The sequence below is a fragment of the Electrophorus electricus genome, chromosome 1 (assembly GCF_041902795.1).
Source record: "Electrophorus electricus isolate QZ-2024a chromosome 1, ASM4190279v1, whole genome shotgun sequence".
Taxonomy (NCBI): Eukaryota; Metazoa; Chordata; class Actinopteri; order Gymnotiformes; family Gymnotidae; genus Electrophorus; species Electrophorus electricus.
In genome coordinates this window covers 41803396-41827262 of record NC_137497.1, presented here as the reverse complement: position 1 = coordinate 41827262, position 23867 = coordinate 41803396, and the positions used below count along the sequence as shown (strand labels likewise).

General features: G+C 50.0%; 1 protein-coding gene across 4 annotated transcripts in view; it reads right to left on the bottom strand.

Annotated features, from left to right (window-relative positions):
• The window catches only part of csmd3a (CUB and Sushi multiple domains 3a), a 149349-nt gene that overhangs the window by 32434 nt on the left and 93048 nt on the right, over positions 1–23867 (bottom strand). For 2 of the 4 annotated variants that reach the window (XR_014125183.1, XM_081720292.1), the window contains exons 34-55: positions 23539–23742; positions 19874–19998; positions 19372–19468; positions 18089–18193; positions 17788–17906; positions 17347–17416; positions 16751–16867; positions 16254–16463; positions 14934–15122; positions 14403–14580; positions 13087–13232; positions 11435–11515; positions 11049–11162; positions 10560–10748; positions 9025–9183; positions 8457–8645; positions 6283–6468; positions 5780–5974; positions 4523–4696; positions 2046–2219; positions 1180–1353; positions 353–538 (exon numbers count right to left, since the gene is read on the bottom strand). Coding sequence is in view for 3 of the 4 variants with exons in the window: in XM_081720292.1 (XP_081576418.1) it covers positions 353–538; positions 1180–1353; positions 2046–2219; positions 4523–4696; positions 5780–5974; positions 6283–6468; positions 8457–8645; positions 9025–9183; positions 10560–10748; positions 11049–11162; positions 11435–11515; positions 13087–13232; positions 14403–14580; positions 14934–15122; positions 16254–16463; positions 16751–16867; positions 17347–17416; positions 17788–17906; positions 18089–18193; positions 19372–19468; positions 19874–19998; positions 23539–23742 (3381 nt within the window). In the remaining variant the exon portion in view is untranslated. The remainder of the gene's footprint in view (positions 1–352; positions 539–1179; positions 1354–2045; positions 2220–4522; positions 4697–5779; positions 5975–6282; positions 6469–8456; positions 8646–9024; positions 9184–10559; positions 10749–11048; positions 11163–11434; positions 11516–13086; positions 13233–14402; positions 14581–14933; positions 15123–16253; positions 16464–16750; positions 16868–17346; positions 17417–17787; positions 17907–18088; positions 18194–19371; positions 19469–19873; positions 19999–23538; positions 23743–23867) is intronic. The other 2 variants (XM_035526376.2, XM_081720293.1) reach the window with 2 other exon arrangements.

Here is a 23867-nt window from a genome sequence, read left to right as displayed (position 1 = left end):
CGCAGGCTAACAGCGCCGCTGACAAAACCTTCACTTTAAAATCACAGTGCTCCCAGTTTGGTGATGCATGCCATAAAATTATGCAAATATAAATAAAAGTTAAGTTTTATGTTATTCTGTTGTACATTTACATTTTTAAATAAATCTTCCTCACAAAACAAAACCAAAATGAAAAATAAAACAATGTTCTCTACTACACGTGTTACCATAACCGCTGAATCACCACAGATCCTTACGCCTTCAGTCCACAAGTTTGGGTTTGGGCCCAAACTGACCTGCTGAGGCTACAGGTCACTTTAAGGAAGACAACGTGAGAAGGTGGCGTCGGAAGAGTAGAGGAACGGAAGCGTACCAACGCATTCCGGTAACGGCCTATCCCAGTAACCCACTGGCTGGCAGGTCAGAACCGCTGCCCCAAAGAGGTGATATCCAGGGTTGCAGTCGTACGACACCACTGTTCCGAAGGTGAAGTTCCCAAACTCGATTTTGCTCTTCCGTATAGAATTGGCAGGTATCCCTGGATCCGAGCAATTAACCACTGGGAAAACAGCAAGGAAACACAAAAGCCAGCGTGTCAGTCCCAAACACAGTGGGGTGTGCATTATGAAGAAACCGTCATCAACGCTGCTATCAATGGGTCTGAAATAGCCCAGTGATTCACGGCTGCCTTTTGGTGTTTAATGTGTGTTTGCATTGCCACCTGGATTACTGGATCGCTACGCTGCTGTTTAAGTGCAAGTTAGAACTTCCATCTGTTGTCAGCTATTGCGAAAAGTCTGCATAAATCCCACTTTAAACAGAATTGAGTTTGAACTATGGGACTGGCTGGCTTTTTAAACGTGACAAAATACCGCACTGAATCGGTATCGAGTTATCAAGTTCAATTTAATGAGGATCACCTGCTGTGATCGCAAATCCTCCTCCACACTCTCGGAATGTGCGTGCCACACTGTAGGCATGTTGGAGGCGGTCTCTAAAGAGCCTCGGTTGAGCGCACTTTGAATGGCCAGACCCACGGGTACATGCAGGTGACTACGCAGAAGCTGAAAAGGTCCATCTTATCTCCCGAGGCACAGGGGTACAAACTCACAAGCCAGTCCCATGATTTCCTAAATGACCCCTTTGGCCCCTGAAATGGATCGGTCCAGCCCCAAAGGAAACGTTGGCGACGACCGCTACCTCTGCAGGTGGGTGGCTGCTGGCTCCAGACGCGGTCGGCCTGACACTGGGCCTGTGACGGACCCTCCAGCACGTAGCCGCTGTTGCAGAGGAAGGTAACCACGTCGTTCAGGTTGAAGCCGTCGCCTGCCGTGCGCCCGTAGATCGGGCTGCCAGGGTGGCCACAGCTCACGGCTGGTCGAGACAAAGCAAGACAATCAGCAGGCACCACGGCAACATGAAAGGACACCACGTCCCCAGACATCATGGCACTCTGGTGACATCATATAATAATAATAATAATACATTTTTGGCAGTTTTAGCCCTAAAAGCTACATATGACATAATAAACACATAATACAAAAGTTAGCAAACAGGTGAGAGCAATTTTACATGGAAGTGTTGTTCTTTTTTAACAGATGTATTTAGATCTGGGCTGAGCGCTATTTGCTATTGTGTGTTCGCACCGTGCCAAACTCGATTTTGCCATTTTTGGCTGGTTTTATTGTGTGCAAAGGTTTGCTTGCTTTCTGTTACTCTGTGTTCGTGTCAGCCTAATCCTCCGGATCAGACACTCTCAATCCCCTCCTCGAGAAGCCTGAGGCATTCTTCTGTTCCACCCATGCCTGATCCCAGTAACCACGTTCCTAAACCCCTCAAACACCTTGGCTCAGGTGCGCCGGAAACAGCAAAGAAGGAGGGGAATGCCAAACGACTTCCTGAGACGTGCACGTGCGAGGTCCATGGTAGGTAGCTGCCACGGTAGGGGAGGGGCATCACTGAAGTAACCCGGTTTAGTGCCCGCCCCACCTGGGCAGACGCACTCTGTTCACGGACTGAGTTGGGCGGGGCTAAAGCGAGCCCGGAGGGACGGCGAGGGCACTCACGCACGCAGGACGGCAGCTGGCCCGACCACGTGTGGTCCTGCTGGCAGATGCGCACGGAGGAACCCAGCAGGCGGAAGCCAGGGTTGCACTGGTACACCACCGTGTCCCGGTAGCCAAAGTTCTCGCCGATGACCTGGCCGTTCACCATCCTCTCTGGGTCGCCGCAGTGACCCGCTGGGAGGGGGGAAACGTGTCGTTAGGCAGAGTTTATGCTACACGCTTTCCCTGAGTCTTCTTCCTCACCTCGTTTTTAATGAGAGAGACATGCAAGATGTGTTTTGATCACTGGTCTTGCGCCTTTGGTGCGCGGTGTTTCCCGGTTCCCGAGATGAAAAGGCTGGAACTTGTGACCAAGCAGCCTTCATTACCCCGATAACATCATCAGCTCCAGTGTGAAGCGGATTTGCTAGCGGGACTATGCCTGGTAGTCAGTGGTCCTCTACCGCCCATAAAAGAACGTGGTAGATCTTTCTGACATATGAAATATCTAACGCTGCAGATAGTCTCCTCGCTAGGTGCTAAAATCACAGCTGACTGGAAGTTATGACACACCTGCTGCTGGCAAAAGGGAAGCGACATTAAAAAAAGCAGAATAAAGTGCTCACACACACACTCACACACACTCTCACACACACACTCTCACACACACACTCTCACACACACACTCTCTCTCACACACACACACACACACTCTCACACACACACACACACACACACACACACACTCACACACACACACTCACACACACACACACACACACTCTCACACACACACTCTCTCACACACACTCTCTCACACACACACACTCTCACACACACACACACACACACACACACACACACACACTCACACACACACACTCACACACACACACTCACACACACACACACTCTCTCTCACACACACACACACACACACACTCTCTCTCACACACACACACACACACACACACACTCTCACACACACACACACACACACACACACACACACACACACACACACTCACACACACACACTCTCACACACACACACACACACACACACACACTCACACACACACACTCACACACACACTCACACACACACACACACACACTCTCACACACACACACACACACACACACTCACACACACACACTCTCTCACACACACACTCTCTCACACACACACACTCTCTCACACACACACTCTCACACACACACTCTCACACACACACACACACACTCTCACACACACACTCTCACACACACACACACTCTCACACACACTCTCACACACACACACACACACTCTCACACACACTCACACAGACCTTCAATACCGCAGTGTGCCTCATTTTCAGCTGTCCAAACATGCACTGCGAGACCCACGTTGTCCCTTCACCCTCCCACCAGCCAAAGGCTCCGCCCCCGATGTCACTCAAGCAGCCTCAACTGAAGGATAAGCTGAGCATAAGGCAGGTGTTCGGGAACAGCCCAGATCTAAGGACCGGGGGCTTAGAAAGAGGCACTGAGCTGCTCTAACAAGACAGTGGGGCCAGGGGTCAGGGGTTCAAGTCCAGTGTGAGGTCCCCTGACACCCCTGCTAGGATGCTAGGGGAGGCTGTGCGCTACCCAAACCCTCACCCGAGGCTACGGAGGACTGGACTTCTGCTTCACGGGGAAAAAAAAACAAAAATAAAAGCCACAAAAAAAAAAAAAGACGCGTTCTCCTTCTAGCCCGGTTCCCATTCCTGCTCTTTCAGCTGATTTCTTGTCCCCTCTCTCGGACCTCTCTGACATGCAGTGGCATTGAAGGACTGCCACGCTCCGGAATGATTTGGGAGGCTTTTCGAAATGTCAAAGCAGTTTTAACACTGGCAAAGCAGGCATCACACAGCAGGTGTCCTGCTGAAGAGAGGTGCTGTGTGCAAACCCATGAAACTGCTCCAACTACTTCTGAGGTGAAGTTCTGTGTTCTGAGCGCAGCTCTGCTCCACTAGTGGTAGTCGTGGAGGCTCCTGTGATATTCAGAGCATCATCTACACGTCCTGTGACGCAGACGGAATCATACAAGTCATATGCTTACTTCTGGTAAATGACACGATATTACACAAAGTCGTGAGATCCTTGGTAAACGTGTATTTCTTCAGCGGATCAAACCTCTTGTGTCAACTGTGGCTCTTGCAAGCCTGAAATCAGCTTTTTACTGACATCTGCACTTTCGCCATTCATATTAAACCCGGATTTACCCTATTAAACATCACCATTAAAAACTGTGACGGGCAACTTTGCTGACCTGAACTGAACTGTAATTCTAAAGATGAGCCATCATAAAAAGGAAGGCTTCAACCAAGAGCAGCAACACTCCTGGCGCTGAACTAAAAGCAGGGGCAGACACCGCCGTGTACACGAACTGCTCTCCCAACAATTTTCATTCTTTTTTATCCGCAGTTGTGAAAATTCGTGCTGTAGATTCGAGCACTTTGCGCCGGTACCCAGGCAGTGAGTCTCGGTCCCGCTCCACAGTCCCGACGCCAGGCACTCCCGCACGGTGGAGCCCACCAGAACGTAGCCCACCTCGCAGGCGAAAATGGCCGTCGCGCCGAAGGTCGTTTGGGTTCCAATTTTCTTCCCATTAGGAGGAGTGGGCAGCATCCCACAGGAAATGACTGCAGCAGGAGGCAACAGAGAGAGAGAGGAATGAGCTGGCATACCCCTCAAATGGTCAATGGTACAGCTGTAATTTACACCCAATTTGATGGCCTGCTTTGTATCCCCCCCACAAAAAAAAAAAAAAAAAAAAACCATGCATCATGGATACAAGAACTGCACAAAAAAAAAAAAACATCTCAGCAGGCTGCCAAAATGACTAATCTTGATAACACCTTGGTTTATTGGCTTTGGAAAAAGCGAGCTTCCACAAGTCCTGCCCAAGCGCACTGTATCACAGATCGAAAAACAAGCCTGTGTATTGAGGTGTGAAGATATATACGCCGTGTGCGGTCCTGACATAAATATATGAGCTTCTCACTGCCCTCGGCGCTGGAGCCGGTGAGCTACAGAGGAGCCGTTATCTCGCAGCACACTGACTCGTCATCTTTCCTTTGGATAACCGTCGTTACGGAGAAACGTGGCTCCTTCCCGGCCTCGGAGCAGGGTTGCGTCTCGGATAACGCGCGTGATAAGGTGTGTGACGGTTCAAGGTTCCATCTCCCTCATGGGGATGTCGTACCAATATTTGGCTTCATTCCATAGTCACATTCATCTGCTTGCCACTTAAAAGGGATGGGGGGGGTTGTTTGATTTTTCCCACAACACTAGGAAACCCCCTGGCCAATAACGTACCACGGTTGATAAATGGCCCCTGACTGTCTTTCGCCAGCACCAGCGAGTACTTCAACAAGGGTGGCGAAGCCGCTCACTGACTTCAGCCGCTAACCGCTGTCCTGACGGTGATAAGAACGCTTCTGATATTATCACATAACCATATGGGCTGCATTTGGAGTCGTACGTGGCCATGCGGGGAACTCATCACACACTCGCCTGTGCGTTCGTTTAGCTTGTTAGCAGAGAGAAGCTGCCAGTACAGATCCCTCTCAGTGTTCCACTGACCGAGACGACAGTCCCACAGACCGCGTCGGCAGGCCGTAACAACACCCCAGCGAAGCTGACTGATAAGTTGAAAGGAAGCGGCTGCTAGACTGTACACCAGGGCGGACACGGCGGATCCTATTGGATGAGCCCCGACTCACTCTTGCAGCGGGGCCGCTCGTTTCGCCAGCTCCATGTCCCATTGGACGTGCAGTGGATGTGGGCAGGGCCCAGGCGGTAGTATCCGGGGTTACAGCTGAAGGCGACCTTGGTTCCGTATTCGTAGCGAGAGCCGTTGACGATCCTCCACTTGCCGTGATCCAGAGAGAAAGATCCGATACTCGGACACACCATGACTGGGGAAGACACACAGAGAAGGATGTGACGAGCAGTGCTTTGAACCCCAGACATCAAACAACTATCACGAGGCAGCCTGACTGTACAGATGAAAAGCTGGATCAGTGAAACGTTTATCCCGTCCGAAACATTTAAATTAGCCCGACTAAGATTAATCACCCGGACCGTCGATGCGTGGTCCAAATCACTTCACCCAAGTGTGTGACTACGCTGTTAAGTCATCGTTAAGATGACCGTGCCCTGATGGAGTGCACCCAGCCTGCACTGAGCAGGGGTGGGGGGTGGGTGGTGTGGGGTGGGGTCTCACCCGTGCAGCGCGGGATCTTGTTGTGGCTGCTCCAGGTGCCATCGGCCTGGCACACCGTGCTGGTCACCTCCTTGGAGGAGAGGCGGAAGCCCTCGTTGCAGAAGTAAGCGGCACGCGTGCCTGCCGAGTAGTCGGACGCCAGCACGCCTCCGTTGACGGGGGACGCTGGCACGCCACAGGACACCGCTGGGGGAAGAGCAGACTCCAAGTCACCGCGCGTCACAACACGGAGATTACGACGGCAAACAGTACGCCGTGCCGGCTTCGCCGAGACTGGATCACATGTTTTAGCTCAAGAGAACAGCTGCCGTTTCCCCAAAAGTGTTAAACTGGGCATTCGTCGAATCTCCGTGTTTATCTGGGAACCGCATGTAGTGCAGAAACACATCTCACTAGTTCACAGCCGAAAACATCAACCACATTGCAGCTGTGGAATTTGCCTGCCACCTAAATCAGGAGTTTATTGCTTCGTCTTCCAGCAGACAGCAGCAAAAGTGCCTAATAAACAATGTGAAGAGACCAAGATCCCATTGCAGGAAGGAGACGGCTGTCTCTGCTCTGAGAACAGACACATTGATTCAGTAGCATCTACGTGGGGCAGAACGGAGTGATTTGCATGCTCCTCCAAGCACGTAGAGGCTGTCAGCTATGCTGCATGGCTAGCTGCAAGCCAACACAGAGACTGACTGCAAATAGCGTGAAGAGTTCGTGCTTGCAGGCAATCGGAAATTACTTCAAAGTTGCAACTGCAAATGATGAAATTGGGTGAAAACTGATTTGCATAAACCTTAAGACTTTTAAAAAGATTTATTTATCTAAAGACACCCAGCAGGATTACCTCCAATAACAATGGAGGTTTGGTAATCATTACCCCTATTGGTATCTCCTAATATCACTACGGGCCTCTTTCTGCACTAAAATATCCTCGTTTGAAATCTGGATTAGTGGCATAATTCCATGTTTTTAGGTTCAAAGAACCAAACAGGTGAAAATGCCATATGACTACTGCAGGACTGACTGCAGCGAGCGGTTTTACCTACAGAGATAGAGTGAGCACAGTGAACATTATGCTGGCTGTGTTGTCTCCATTGACAGTATGAGCGTAACAGCAAAACAGCCATCTGCAATCTGCGCGTCCAGGAAACACAGACAAAGGTACAATTTACAAGGTGTGTAATGTCATCGAGTTAAGGCGTTCGCGTGTGTTCTTTGCACTGCTAAATGGCTTTAATTATGAATTAGGTAGCAGTGTACTGATTGGCATTCAAAAATGGGAATTGCTGCGTTGCTAATTGTTAGCCTGTCAAATATCAGTGAATCTACGTAGGCCAACAAGCCGAATCACCCCGTGCTCACGGCCAGGAGAACAGGGCTGAGTCGATGCTATTGATTCAACTCCACTATGGTTAAGTCTGATCAGACCATTCCCCAACAGTTTCCCTTCAGATGTTTGAAAGACCCGGTCCCAAACTTTTCAGGCAGGCTCCACAGGGCATTAGGGGCCACCCGGGGGACTGGGCTCACCCTGACACCGGGCACCTTCATGTAAAGGTCACTACGACCATCCTGGGCAGGCCCTTCACATTACCTAGACAGCACGGGGTCACGATCAGCTAACGCGATGGGTTTTTTCTAAGCTTGGGGAAAAGAAACAGACATGGAGGATCATCAATAAGACTGTGCAACATAATGGGAAGTACAATTAATGAGCAGTAAAAATGCAATCAAATAAATCAAGCAACTATGGCACTCATATAGTCTTTTGTTCTTTAATTAGAATAAACAAAGACAAGCTCTATGCCGGTGCCACTTGACATAACCTATTTCTGAAATGAGTAGCCAGCCAGGATAAATCCTCCAATCTGGACATTGTCTATTCTGGAAAAAGGGCACCAACGTTTCAGACAGTTTGGAATGCAGCTAGCATAGCTGTGCTCATTCATAGTATTCATCAGTGTTTTAAATCCAGATCACTTAAGTGACAGCCCTGAGGAAGATGTCCGTCAAAGGCAGTTTAGAGCAGGGAAAAGGCTTTCCTTTACATATCACACGGTAACATTTCAATAATGGCAGTAATGCCCACTGACGATGCAAGTGAAGTGAGAATAGTCCGAATGCTAGCAGCATTAGTCCTGCTAGAGGACGTGGTCAGCTTGAGTGGTGCTGGCTCCTACCTTGACAGGCTGGCACGGAAGAGTCCCAGGCCAGGTAGCCGAACTCGGCCCTTCTGCAGACGGCCATGCTTTTGCCAATGAGCCTGTAGCCCCGGTCGCACGCCCAACGGACCACGCTGTTGACGTGGCCGCCCGTTTGGCTAACCACAAAGCCATGCTGAGGGGAGTCTGGGGTACTGCAGTACATTGCTACAGGTGGACGCACAGGCCGTCAGCAACATACAGGAACAGCATAGACATTTATGGTACTGTAGTGTCCTTTGTTATCTCTCTCTCTCTCTCTCTCGCTCTCACAAACACACACACACACATATTTGGCACAGAATTGTTTATTGTTAGAATTTAGGGCGTGTCATGTGACTGTATGTACACATCACATGCGTTATAGCTGTAGCATCAGTTAGATCTTTACAGACTATTATTCTCCTGAAACATCCACAAGCAAAAACATTTAACAGCGAGACATCACGGTATGGTTGGGACAGACAGACCGACGCACGACAGTAAGTACAAATGCCATCGACACAAAATCACTCAGAAGTCGTTCGGTCGGGAAGGGGATACATACTTTGATACTCACCCACGTACGTGATGCGGAAGCCCCTCCTGTTGGTGCCGTGGTCGGCCGACCAGCGGAGGAAGAGCTGGTGTCCTGTGGTCGTCAGGCTAAAGGGCACGGCCAGGTCTCCGCTGAGCACGGCCAGACTCTGGCTATAGCTGCTGGGCCCTGAGGACAAGAACCCACCGACGGAGGGGATCAAACAGATCTGTGCGCAGCGACCGCTCCCCCTTTGATCCCGCTATCTCCACTAGCATCCTGCTTTCACGCTTCTTCTGCAGCCGTGAAGCGAGTTGTTAAAGGGACGCCGTAACACTGAAAGAGACCCCAGGTCCTGCCTCCTTCCACAAGCCTACCAGTTACCATGGCTACAGTTAAAAACCCAAGGGACGTAAATACGTAACTGGAACATTTGCGGAACAATTCCTGGTTTTAATTCTACTCAAAGGCAAAGCAGCCTGAGAGGCCTGAGACATGGTGATGTCAGCATGACACGAGGATGTCAAAGTGATATGCCAAGACCTTATGCACAAAGATTGTACCAGATAGCGTTAGCAAATTGAACTGGTTTTTGAGCAGAGTTTGATCAAATCTCTATCTCGTTTTAGCTTTTAGTCAATTTTGCAGGTCTTTAGATTTTTCTGATTAATATAAGGTTCAAAGCTGGTGTACTCGTTTCAAACTTTTGAAATATTTTACAGCTTCTGTTTTCCTGGGACTTCAACAGGACTGGATTACTCTCATCAGTAACACACATGCATAAAGCTGAATTCCCTTTACTGCCCTCATTATATGCCACGTAAGCACACTGAAAGTGTTTCTTTAAAGCACTCCAAGCCAAAGTCATTTCATTTAATTTGTGGTGATTCTTGACACACGTAAACATTGTAATGCAACATCACAACTTCAAAGCTACTGAAAACCTCCACAATAACCGTATCTGACTGGCGCTGTCCGAGTGAGACGTGGCGCAGGTCAAAAAAGAATAACCTCTAAAACTTCAGAAAAAGAAAGAAAGAAAGAAAAGAAAGTGCATTCGAGTCACGGCCCTTGTGAAGCCCTGCAGCTACCGCTAGCACGACAAGGACAGCGCTGGACGGAGCGTCACTCTAGTTCACAGGAGTCTTGCAAATGCCATGGGCATCTAATGAGCTTCCAATCAATGATGAGTAATAGGGTAATTTGCTAATAGTGCACACTTAAGTAATTACTGCCTAATGACATTCTAAATGCATTTTGGAATAATAAATATCTTGATAATCAATTTCAGTCATCAATTAGTCCAGCGGAGTCCTTGATGTCTAGTGCATCTCATGAGCCTCATCACGAGATATGGAAAGAATTATTTTAATTTATTTTATTTTATTTATTTTAATACCCTCTCCTGTTCATCAGGGAAAGGATTTAAAAAATTAAACCCTCAACTTATTTTACAGAATTACCCATCACAGAGGATTAAGTTACGATCACCGTGCGTTGCTGGTGAAAAAAAAAGACCCATTTTAAAGGGGAATGGGGTAACTTCAGGAGACACGTGTATATACCGTCAAAGATCTCCAGGATGTCAAAGTCCTTCTCGGTCTGGAAGAACTCAAAGTGCAGGGTGATGTTGTAGCCTTTCTCCACACTCATCATCCAGGAGCACATCTGCAGGTTGGGGTAAGTATCCGGATAGCCTGGACTCAGGATCACCCCCATTGAGTCAAACAGGACCTTGCTGTCAGGACACTGCACTGTGAAGAAAGTCAGAAAAAAACAACAGACTTTCACAGTGTGCACAGAATCCACAGGTGTGAACGATTCTTTTTGGTAAAACGGAAAAATGCTTTCATCACTGCTAAATCCGCTATTACACACCAAACTTCCCATTAAGCGTACGCTGCTAAAGCATCATAAACCTGTCACATCTGAACCTAAAGGCCTTAAAAGGCTTAACGGCTGCCAGCAGGACCCACGACGCAGGACATTAACAAGACGATCGCGGCGATGGACGAGGATGCGAGGATGCGTGCGGGACAAGCTGCTGAGCTCACCTTGACACACGGGAGGCGGGCCGTCCATCTGTAGCCTCTCGAGCAGCTTACAGGTCAGGATCTCGCTGCCCACCAGTGTGAAGCCAGGCCGACAGCGATACCTGATGATGTCTCCTGTTGGGCGATTACACACACACACACACGAGCTTGGCTCCCTGCTCATCAGCTAATTAAGCTTGACTTCTCATAAGAACAGGAAGGTGGATAAACCCAAGCCATCAAAGGCTCTAGGGTTGACAGGAAAGGGGATCTGAATGTCCGACGGGTGTTACTGGCCGCAGGGAGGCCAGAGGGACACCTGCTCGGCGGCGGGTGTCGGGCGGAGAGGTCGGATACTGGCCGTGTGCGAATATGACAAGAGACGTGTGAAACAAATGCCTGTTTACCAATGTCCAGCTCGTCATCATCAGCAAGGATCTCGGCGTTGACGACAGGTGGAGGCGCCTGGCATACACGGAGCTGGTACGCTGTGTGAGAGAGAGAGAGAGAGAGAGAGAGAGAGAGAGAGAGAGAGAGAGAGCTGCTAACTGCTATTTGTAATACAAACATTTTATCACCTCCCACTTGGCTTCTATCAGGAAATATAGCGTCTGTCACAATTATTTGTGTCATTCTGTTTTAGAGCGTTATAGAATCAGTGACCCTGCAGGTAACGTGGACCAGTCCGTTTGGTGATGTTTCTGTGCTCTTTCTTTGAAACTGATGTTCTTCACAGCTAATTGCAGCCCCTTTTTTAATTAAACCCGAACACTAATGATGGAGGTCGCTAGTGCCGTTCTTGGGTAAAGAGGACAATGTGAGGTCCTTCGGTACGTCAGAGCTGTGACGCGTTTCCTCAAGCACGTCTAATGACTTGTGTGTGATGACTGTGTGAGTATATTGTGAGCTGTCTAGTTTATGGCGGGGAAGCACCACGCCGGTCCACACGGCAGCCACGCCGCCCCTCCTCGTCGGCACTCGCACTCGCACTCGCGTTTCACTCCAGCCTGCAAATAGCTCGTCCTTTAGGGCTATATCCAGCCTGAAGCAGAGTAACCATGATGTGTTCCCATGTGAAGGAGGGGGGGGGGGGGGGGGGTTGGGGGAATTACCCACAGACCCGTCAGGACGGCGAGTGCCGTCGCAACCTGCTGGGACAAACCGCACGGTCCTCAAACGCTTGCCAAACTGTACAGTCCTCAGTCGCCACGTCAACGTTTCCGTCCAATAAACATCTGAACGGGAGATCGCTTGCAAAATATAGTGGGAATTACAAGGACCAATACAAGGAGCCGAGTAGCGGTGAGTTGTGTGTCTGCACAGCTCCGAGACCACCTTCATTAAACTTTATTATCTTTTAAATCTGTAATGCGCTTTGCATTGTGCAATAGTTATTTATATTATTCCCTACTGCTGTACTGTTTTATTTGTATTCGAAAGCATCAACGCAAGCCGCACTGCCACCGATCCAGTGATCCCAGGGGGAACAGTAGCCACGGTTAAGCTGAAAAGTGATGGGAGAGAAGCGTGTGTTGGAACGCTTCATTAAGCTTCATAATGAAATTAAAACAGCTTGTGTTGTCACGCGAACCCCACATAACAGTCCTGGGGCGCTACGCGGAACTCTCACCGCTCATGCACTTGGCAGGCCGACATCCAATGCCTGTTAAATGGGCTGTATTATGCCTGCACCTGCAATGTGCCATTTGACCTTTGATTCCCGGGGGGGGGAACATGTTGGCCAACACGGATGCGGCAATTTCCCGCGGAAGAGAGACCCATGTTGTTACCCCGCAGCTACGCGTCACGCCATCCGGGCATTTCAATGCACAGGCGGAATCGCAGAAGTGCTGCTCTCTCCCGGCGGAATCGCGGAGAAAGTGGAGCCGACCCGGCGCTGGAGCTGTGGACATATTTGTAGAGCGCAGCCCGCTGCGTGGGTGAGAGGTCGCAGCAAAGTAATGAACCTGACAATATATGATATACGCGTGCCTGTATAGCGAACTACGGCCATGCAAAAGAGGAATGCTAGTGTGCAACAGTGCAGGCAGGCGCTCACCATGGTAACGGAGAACAAAGAACCCGCTGGTGCTGAAGTCACTGTGGAACTTTATGAGGACGTGATTGGACGTGCTGGAGACGGCCTCCTGAGATGAGCTTCCGCTGAATTGGCCGATCTGTGGGGAGGCTTGGTCCGGCCCATCCCTGGGGAGGATGGTGGAACAGAGTGGAAAGTGCCGTGTTTAAACCAAGACAGGCGCTGTCGAACAACGCGCAAAACCCCCCTCTCCACGATCACCACCCTGGGAGCCTTGACGCTTGTCATCCCTGTCATCCCTGTCATCCGGCTCTGTGCTTATACGGGCTTATACGGATGACGGTAATGACAGGTGTCGATGGAGAGCTTCCTTCCACCTCGAATAGCAAATGGTTTTGCTCACGCGGCGGCCCCGGCAGCCCGAGCGTCTGCAGGGCCTGACGTGTTGCCATGTGAACACAGCTTCCAGCACAATCATCTATTTCATTCAATTTGCAAAAAGCACTAATGCGTTGCCCTGTGAACAGCTGCCACACACTAAACTACAGTACATTAATGAAAGCTGCACAGTGACAAAACAGTCAACCGCCAGGTCCCCTCAGACACGCATGTGCACACAGACGGTGTTTTTATCCCTGACATAAAAAAAATATTACACTGGGCTAAAAAAGCCTTAAAGGGACAGCATTGATGTAGACCAAAATCGTTCAATATTTCTAACCTCCAAACTCAAAAGCGTAAAATGGCAGTGTCCATTTGTTATGTAAAGTATGAAGGACTTGAAGTACTCGGGGAATTAAAAGCACAAGACCTGGACTGCACGACGCTGGCAATTATGTGGTCAGATTTACAGAATCCACTTTACAATGTATACTTATGAACAGCTCAATCATAATATTGAAAAACATACGCACACACACACGCACGGATGCACACACACATATATATCAGCTTATACAGAGGCCAGGATGAAGGTTTTCTGCAGCCTTTTTTGAAGCACATAACCACTAGGAGAACAACTGGTGCTTGAACTCAAGTGTATTGACACCTTTGTGCCTTTGCTGACCTGGACTGCTGTGCTTATGCTAACACTTCACACGTTACTGTTAATTTAATGTCAGCGAGCTGGTGGTGACGTTTTATGGCAAGGTTATTATATATCCTAAAAACCCAGTAACACCACCACTGACGGACAGAAAGAGGGGACGGAAAGAGAAGAACATTTTCTCTGTCCGAGTTTCGGAAGGACCATCACAGACACGAAGTTCGCAGGCCCGGCTCGTGGCGTCCGTCAGGAGCCCCCGGGACTGCTCACCTCCTCCCCGATGAACGCTCACCAGATTGTGATGTAGTCGTAGATGGGCTCCGTGTTGAGCACAGTGAAGTTGATGCGAATCCCGTTGCCCGGTGCCACCCGGATGGTCCACACGCAGTCTTTCAGGTTGGGGTAGTCGTCTGGGTGACCCGGAGAATAGATGGTTCCCTCCGTGGCGGTCAGGTTGCCCCCGCAAAGTGCTGAAAAACAACAACAAAAAAAAGCAGGAAGGCGAGAATGCTGCTTGTGCCAAGTCTCCAGTGGTACCCAAGTGACCAAGAGCCCTTTTCACCTCTTAGCAGGCTGCCAAAGGCCTGCTGGGTGCTGAAACAAACACACTGAAGTTTCAGCCTTGTTTTTAAAGGTCAGAGCGCAGCGGATACTCTGTTTATCGGAGCCACACATGGTGGCACAGTCATAGATAAAGCAGAAAGGGAAATGCACGTTCCAAAAAACCTGCTGCAGAGTCCCGGGGATAGGTCAACCAGCTAAACAGCCCCCGCCACCCTGTTAACGTGAGTCACACATGCTAACATTTAGCATTTAGGTTTACCTTCGCAGCGAGGCACCGGGTGGTTCCAGTTCCGGCTGACCCCATGCAGGCAGGTGAGCGAGGCCTGGCCCAGCAGCGTATATCCCGGCAGGCACTGGAACCAAATGGTCATCCCTACTCCGAAGTCGCCGCCCACCACCTGCCCGTTGCGAAAGGGCCTTGGGTCTGGGCATCTCTGGAGCTCGTAGGCTAGAGATCAGAGAGCAGGGTTAGTGGCCCCATTAACAACAGAACGTTTCTTTCTGGGCCGAAAGTCTCCACTTCCTTCTGGGAGAGAGGAATTTTATCTCATGTTAAAGTCATCAGCGAGCACACCTCAAAAAACAAACATGACAGCTTGCGCCTGTGAAATATAACTGCAATCGATTCAGCAAAGCACACCAGGGCCAGGTACCCACAATCGAGAGCTCCAGGGAATCTCACTATTACCAGACTCGTGACCCACCCCCCCAAAATACACCTCACTAGGTCAAGATTCTTCCTGTTTGATATGTGTATTTAAAACTCGGGCTCACTGCTCCTTTATAATAGGACTTTAATCCATATCTCTGACAGATCTCATCCGGTCATTTATATTAGTGGAGATGAACAACTCCGAGTTCTAATAACAGACTTAAAACCAGGACACGACTTTATTTCCCTGACGTATGGATAGAAGACGCTGCAGTGCTGCTGAAGTTAGCAGGTGCTACCAGTCACAACGAGGGTGGGGAAAATTAAAAATGTGTACTATTGCCTAGTCCTCATCTCAGGGGGACAAACAGAGTCCGTCTTCAGTCATGGCTTCATACGCATCCGGAACTTTCCCTCATTTAAAGCCCTAGTTTTTGACAGCACTCCTGCTCGAGTTGTTTACGCGTTTCCTGCCACTGAGTTCTTTATCTGTTGTTCATCCGTGTTTAATGTTTACTCTGTTAATTACATATTGTTCAGTAAGCTGGCGCACCTGTGCCCAACGCGACGCGAGTTGTGCCTTGGCTGTTTTGACAGCGTCGTCATTCCGAGCAGCCTACCAGGCAGCGGAGGGCGGCCTGATCTACTTACGCTGCGTGGCCTTCCGTCGTTTGCTCCGTGTGGTCTCAGTACCTACACGCACCTTCAATAGCACGCCGCCCCGCATATGCAAACATGATTATCACCCCGTTGCTCGGAAAACAAAACCGTTCGGTTCAGCAGCACAGCAGGAAGTGTTTACAAAGTGCAAACCCTCGAAGTGCTCAAACAAGTAAATAAAACTCCAGATGCTGAGGCGGTGACGTTGTTAGGGACAGCGTTCCCAAGTTCGGCGTCAGTGTGGCCGCGACCGCCCCACTCCCTCACCCTCATAGGTGATGTGGAAGCCAGGCTTGTTCTGTGAGTAGTCGCTGTGGAACAGGAAGCTGGTCTCGTGAGTAGTGCTGAAGAAGGACTCCGGCACGGTGGAGCCGCTGAAGCGGTCGATCACGGAGCTCGCAGCCGCGCTCCCGCTCCACACCTCCAGGTAGTCGTGGACCGCCTCCGTGGAGAAGTTCAGGAACTGCAGGTGGATCCCTGCAGCACGGACACATGACGTCAGAGGCCAAAGGACGCGCAGGCCGCCCGGATTTCATAGAGAAACAGCGCGGCCATGTCAGTTATGGCTTTAACAATTCAAATGCATTTTAAATGCCTAAATTACATCATAAACTCCATCAAAGCGATAGTAAAAGAGATGAGCAAAGGATGAAAGGATGGGCGTGAGAAAGGAGGACAGAAAGACTGCACTAAAAGGAAAGCGAGAATGGGTGAAAGAGGGAACAATACATAGAGGGAGTGATCCAAGCTCTGAAGACACAGACCGAAGCCAACGGGGAGTTGAACTGTCCAGGTGCAGTCCAGCCCACTAGGGTAGTTCCCAGGAAAGCCCGGGCTCAGAATGACGCCCTCCAGGTCGGCCAGGGAGCCTCCGCACTCAGCTGCAGGGAGAAGCCAAAGAGCTAAGGACAACGGCGAATGCGCCGTCCTTCTCTGGAGGACTGCTCCAATGGGGGCCTGCTTTCTGCCTCCCATTCTGGGCTTGTTCAGTCCATGTGCACGTGGGAAGCACACCTCACGGCATTCCTTGACCACATAAACAGCCGTGTAAGGCTGATGAAAACTGCGTTCAAACCACTGTCCGCGTGGGACGCCTTATGTTCAAGATTCCTAGCCTACAGGAAAGCCCGTTACAATCTCCTGGATACTACAGCACCATGGAAGACTGTAGGAATAACTGCGGAATAACTGTTGGAATAACTGCGCTGAAAACAAATATCAAATCAAATCGCCAGATTGTATTGTTGTCAGAAACAGCCTAACATTGTAGTGCTATACCACAGTGAGACACTGAGAACACTATAGCGGAGACTGCGGTTGAAAGGACCCAATAAAGAAGTGAATGGGAATTCTAACATACCTAGACAGAGAGGTGGCGGGTGGTTCCATCTTCTGACAGGTCCTGGCATGCAGGTTATATGTGGGCTACCCTGCGAGACAACGGAAAGGGAAGATGCCGGTGAAGATTATTCTGGAAGGAGTTAGGAAGATCATTTTCATGCGCGTCGCGCAGTGCCCAGCGGGTCTCAGAGAAGCCTGAGCTCGCCGAACAACTGTTTAATGAAAGATTCAATGGGACGGCGGGTGCGACAGCGAGAGGCAAATTGGGTCCCGCCGGTGTTTTATTTAACCTCATCATTCAGGCTGCTGATGCCCGGCCAGTTTTGCAGGCTACACGACAGGCCACACGTTACCAGGGCGCAGCCAATCAGGCCCCAGGAAAGAGCACCTGCTCCCTGGCGTCAGTGGCTGATGGAGATGAGCTAGCAGCAGCGTGTCAAGGGCCCTTGGCTCCACCCACCTTCAGAGTGTAACCTTGTTCACACTGGAAGGAAACCACGTCTCCGACGATGTAACGCTCTCCGACCCGGACACCGTTGCTGGGAGGCTGCGGCTCCGGGCAGGAGTCCAAACCTATTGCTTGAGACACAGAGAAGGTCTTTATTTGTCAGCAATTAACGCTCTGTAGCCTCGCGGCAAAGCGGGCCCTGCTCTAGTAAGGCACCGGCACTGGCCGTAAGGAGGGCTCTCTCCCCAGAGCAGAGACATGAGATGTGAGGGGAGCAGGAAGAACACAGTGGGCCACGGGCCCCGGCCTTTACCTGCATACTCCAGGTGGAATCCGGCGCCAGACACGCTCATGTCGGTCTGGAAGGTGAGGTACAGGTTGTTGGACGTGCTGTTCAGCAGAGGAGGAATGGTGGTCCCTGGGGGTCAAGTGGAAAAAACAGAACAAGCTGCATTAGTGGGATGCGGGTCAGGCTGACGCGCTTGGCGCAACCCTGGCGGAGTTTGGAGCAGGTGGGCAGTGAAAGGCTTGAGAGGCCGCCCCACCCACACGCCTGCCAGTGGGAAACGAAGCCCGACGGTTGCGGTCGCTGTCCTGCCACCAGTCCGTCCAGAGAGCCATGAGCCGTTCTGTCTGGCCAACGATGGATGACAGTGTACTGGTGAAGGTGCTAAAACCCTTGAGAACAAACAGCCTCAGAGGTCATCGTGGCGGTGGAGACAGCAGAGGGTTTGTGCTGGGTGGGAGGTTTAGGGGGAGGGGGTCACATATATCTTGAGATTGAGAAGCACCGCCTCGTGGCCCCCGTCCTGCCAAGGCAGCTGCCTTTAAATAATATTTGGGTGGCGGGACGTTCAGTCACCCCGTGCGGTGTGCCCTTACTCCATGTGCTCCTTTAATCCTTCATTTGCTGGCTGAGCAGATCAAACATCAGCCTGTCAGAAATGGTTAATGCTCCATCTGAGAGGGACGTCATCTGCTAAGGTCACCGCAAATATATTTTGTTCCATGTTTTTTTTTCTCCAGCGCGTGCACCTCATATCTGCACGTGTGTTTGTACGCGGCAGCAAATGATTTAAAATCCATCTTCCGGTTGGGGAGGCCTTCTTCGCGTCGCTCCGTGGTCAGAGGAGGGGTGGGTGTCAGGCGGATCACTTCCACTCTCAGGGCTCGCTCCCGTTTCGTCCCGGCTGCTTCCAAAGCCATCCGTGCGTGGCGCTGGTTTGATGGGCTCTGGGCGATAAACTCAGCCTCCGCAAGAAAGCGCAGCAGCATATGGCATAGGGGAGAAAGAAGTGGGGAAGGGGGAAAAATGGACCAAGACTGAATGCAGTTCATCTTTCCTTGGCAAGTGTCTGTGAAAAAGGAATTTTACCAAAGCTGGCTCGCGCAGAGGAACACGGCACCTGTGACACAGCTCAATATACGTAGGCTTGGCGAGGCGCGCCCTCCGGCCCTGCTGTGGGCACAAAATCAATCCGAGCTCCGCAGCTAGGGTGGGCGGCAGAGAAACTCCTTTGTTCGGAACGTTCCATCTTTCATCGTATCGGAACGTGACTTTTGTGTGGGGGAATGGAGGAGGCCGCAGGATCTTACCGGAATAGCTTCCGAGGCGCGGAGCGTTGCCGTCCACGCCGTCGTAGAAGTCCAGGGAGTCCCAGTTGTGCTCGGTGGAGAAAGTCACAACAGTGATCTAGACGCACAAGGGAGAACAATTCCACAACCTGAAGAAGCCGCGCGAACAGGGAAACACGGAGCGCTTTCAACAAGGCTGCTGGCTTGTTTGAGTGTGATGGAGTTTGGTGCTGAGAACTGCAGGACTTCCACGCAGGTCACCAACGTTCTATACACCTGGTATAGCCAAGTGCTTTTGGAAGCAGGTTATGGGTTACCTAGAGGGATACACGCCTCATACTGCAAACTGCAAAACCATAATAAATACAAAATTAATTATTCAGAAATCCAATAGTTCTGGAAAGAAGCTGTATGCACACTCCCTGTAGCTTTCATGCATCCAGAAACACATTTCTTTTTTTTTTTTCAGTAAGAACTCAAAAAAATAAAGACAGAAGAGAGGAATTCAAGGTTTGGATTTTACCTGAATTCCAGCCCCCTCTGGCACAAAGACCTTCCAAACGCAGTTCAGATGGTTGTCGTAGGGTTCAGGGTAACCTGGAGAGAGAATGGTCCCTCGTCGTGCGGTGAGGATACCTCCGCAAGGAACTGAGACACACACACGCGCACACACACACGCGCACACACAAACACACACCTGACATGTCAAAGATCAAGAGCAGAGAGCAGAGTCAAAACAAGAAAATCAGGGAGTGCAAAAACTATATCTGGGTATATCTGGGGATGGGGTGAGGGGTCAGGGGTGATGATACAGCAACCTTTAAAAATTGCTGCATAAGCAGGAAGAAAGATGTACATGTGTTGTAAGGTTCCAGAAAGATCTCTTTCTCAAAGACAACAACAACAAAAACCTGGAGTATAAAACAGTATTGATCGCCTCGAGGCAGCAATATTCTCCACACTAAATGGATCATTAGTCAAAACAGTCCGACACCTCCCGAAAGCAGCGGCGCTGCACGGCGAAGGTGTCGCATCAAAATCCTGTTAACTAGCCTTCCAGCTGTTCATACGTTACAGGGTGATGAGCTAAGCACTGAGCAGAGATACAGTCACACTAAATCTATTTTCTAAAGTATCAGACTACTTTGAAATTGAATCACACGAAACCTTAATTATTGATAACAGCATCCAACAGCACAATGGTGGGTTGTAGAATCCAACAGATGCCATACACGTCTTATCTACAGGGAAGAGAGAGGCTTTGCCTCTGATGCTTATTAGCGTTACGGAATTACGGAACTTTTATGTTTGTTTGTTTTTTAAATGAACTGGAAAACACTTTAGACTAGCACACACCACCAGGGTCAGGGGAGGTTTGTAGAGTCGGACGTACGCTACTGTGCTCATGCCCTGCGGAGCGCCGTCTAGAGCATCGCTGGAGGCAGAAGCCAGGCGCTTCCTGGAACCGACCTCGGATAAAAGTTCCAGAGGGAAGCCGTATGCACTCTTCTACACACCCATACACTCCCACACACACCCCACCCATACACTCCCATACACACCCGTACACTCCCGTACTCTCCCACACACTCCCACACACTCCCGCACACTCCCGTACACACCCGTACACTCCCGTACACTCCCGTACACACCCACTCTCCCACACACTCCCATATATTCCCACTCTCCCACACACTCCCACACACTCTCTCACACACAGAGCCAATCTTGGGCTCCATCTGTCTCTGTTGCTTCTGCCCTGCATCCAGCACCCTGGAGTCTGGTCATTTTCAGCTTCCTCAGCCTTGTTCTTGCACTTGTTTTGCTTCCTGCTTCAATTTCTTGCAGTTTTCCAACTGTATTCCAGCAGTATTGCAACTTTCAGAACTGAAACCATTCTGCATTCTTATTACACTAAATACCTATCGCATGGACCTTCTGCTCACGTTTATTCATGAGTAACTGCTGAAACATAACTTGGTGAGACTCTCATGTCACTGGAGATCAAGGTCATCAGGTTTTGGTGAAAACTGCATCTTGGCCTAAATCACACATGCATTATGTCATCAACATCTCAAAGCACATCATTTCATGTCTGGCAAAAAAAAATAAATAAATAAAATAAAAAAAAATTTGTCACTGAGCCAGCAGACATGTCCTTAAAACCTACTATATAATCCAGCACTAAGTTTTAACCCGACAGCCTGAACTCCGCTATTAACCAGAGCCTAACCGTGATAAGTGAGGCCAGCTAGGAAAAAGGGGGCAGGAATGGGAGTGCGGCTTTCTCCAGTCAAGAGCAAACACATCTGCTTCCGAATAACCGCATAACGTTTTAAATCCCATATAACCGTTACCCTGGCAAGATGCGCACAGCAATCTGTATCAAATTACTGTATTTTATGGCAAATTGCTCGTCTAGTGCAGCTACCAATTATGGTGCAGCTTGGCATAAATATTGACAAAAAGCACAATAAACAAACTGCAAATACTGTAATCATTAACATAATTGCGTACGTCGGCGAAGCAGCAAAGCACGGTGGGTAAGAGATTCTTTTCCTGCGGCTCCGGCTGAACATTTAGAGCATGCAGATGTGTGTGGGGGGTGTGCATGGCGTGAAAGAGAAGGGGGCGAGACCTCGGCTGAATGTCTGAGAGCACCGGGTGGGTCATTTTAACGAATCCAAACCGGTCGCTTTGACCCATCTCCCCCAGGTTGCCTGCCGGGTCGCCTGCCTTAGGCAGAGCTGGCTGTCGGAGATGGGGCTCTCGGGGCGCGTACTGTCGCAAGGACAGATTGGCCACAGCCGCGCGCTTCGCTTCGCCTGGCCCCCTACGGTCCTGGACACTGTATTGGGACCATAGAGGATGACTGCGTCCGACAGTTCGCCAGCACCGAGCATCCCATCGTTTTTCTCCCCCTTTTTTGTTTTTAACGATTTAAAAGAGCGCAGGGTGCATTTTGGCCCGGCGCAATTCCGAGCAAATGTACATACCACAGGTGCAGTGTGTGCGTACCCTGCCTGGCCAGCTGCAATCAGAGACATCTCCAGCCACTTTAACCTCACCATTAGCTACCAGCCCTCCCCCAGACTCATGAGCGAGCCCTTGGAACAGAGAACGGTCTCCTGCAGACAGCGCTGATCTCTGGGCTCAAACGCCGCTCCTGCAAACAGGTCAACACACCTGTTTGTGAACAGCGAACCCTAACCAACAATTACGCCTGCAAGAGATGACCCGATATGGATGTTAATAAAACCCGGCATGTCTAATTAGCCATCGTGTCTGATTAGCATGCCGGTAACGTAACAATGGCCGAGCTCGACGCTATTGTGCTCCCATGGTCTGGTCTGGCGCTACTGAGCACACTGATGCATTATATAACGCAGCTCCCTACACTTGTGAGAAGGCTACGATGCAGAAGGAAAAATACGTGGTTTGGTTTCCAATAGCAACCCCACCCGCACACACAGGGTTGGGGGGGGGCACGTAATAGTAAACATACCACTCTGGAGCCTGATGACTCAGTGAGGTTGTGCACTCTGGGGAGAATGGCATAAGACTGCAGGTGGTGTTGAAGGAGAGAGATGTCATGAACACTGTCCACACGCACGGGGACAGACAAAAACCCAACGCAGGATTATCTGCTCGATCTCAAGTCGGAATTTACAAATGAGCAAAGACTTGAGCATTATTTATAATCTAGATCTTAAACTGGATGGGAAAATCTGCGGAAATTAATATGAAATATAAAAAAAACCAAAAAACTGTATGCTTGAGCTTACAGTTTGTGCCAGGCACATTTTGGGTGGCTGGTGAGAACCGGAGCATCGCTCTGTGCTCCGGAGGACGTTCCCACGGGAGATGGGAGCATTTCTATCAAACTGCACTTCTATCTCTCCTGCATTGCTGGAGAGAGCAGCTTCGTCAGTCAGGATACTCCCCCCCCGCCCCCCAGATCCTCTGATATATATGTGACTAAAAATCACATTTCATGGGGTTCCCAGTACTTTGCAAACAGCCCTGTGATCATTAAATCATGAAATTGTGATTGATTATTTTTCCCTATTTATGTCATTTTTATAAAATCTCTCCTGCTCTCTCCTGCATTGTCTGCCTTCTCTCCCAAGTTGGACATCATCCCCGCCAGCAGGTGACGATGACGAGCATAAAGAATGCCATACGCACCGGTACATGTAGGCACGGTGCCGTTCCACTGGGCCAGGCTGTTGGGCACAGCCTCGCACCTGATGGCGCTGGTGCCGTGTAGGGTGTAGCCCGGGTTACACTCGAAGAGGACCACCGCACTGAGCCCAAAGTCGCTGCCCATTCGCTTCCCAAACCGCGGCTCCGGCACGGAGCTGCACTGGGATGCGCTTGTCCTAGGCACAGCTAGGAAAACAAACAAAAACAACAACAACAACAACAACAACAATACTACTATTACTACAACTAATACTACTAATACTAATAATAAAAATAATGTTTAAAAATATTCTCTGTTTAGCCAACCATTT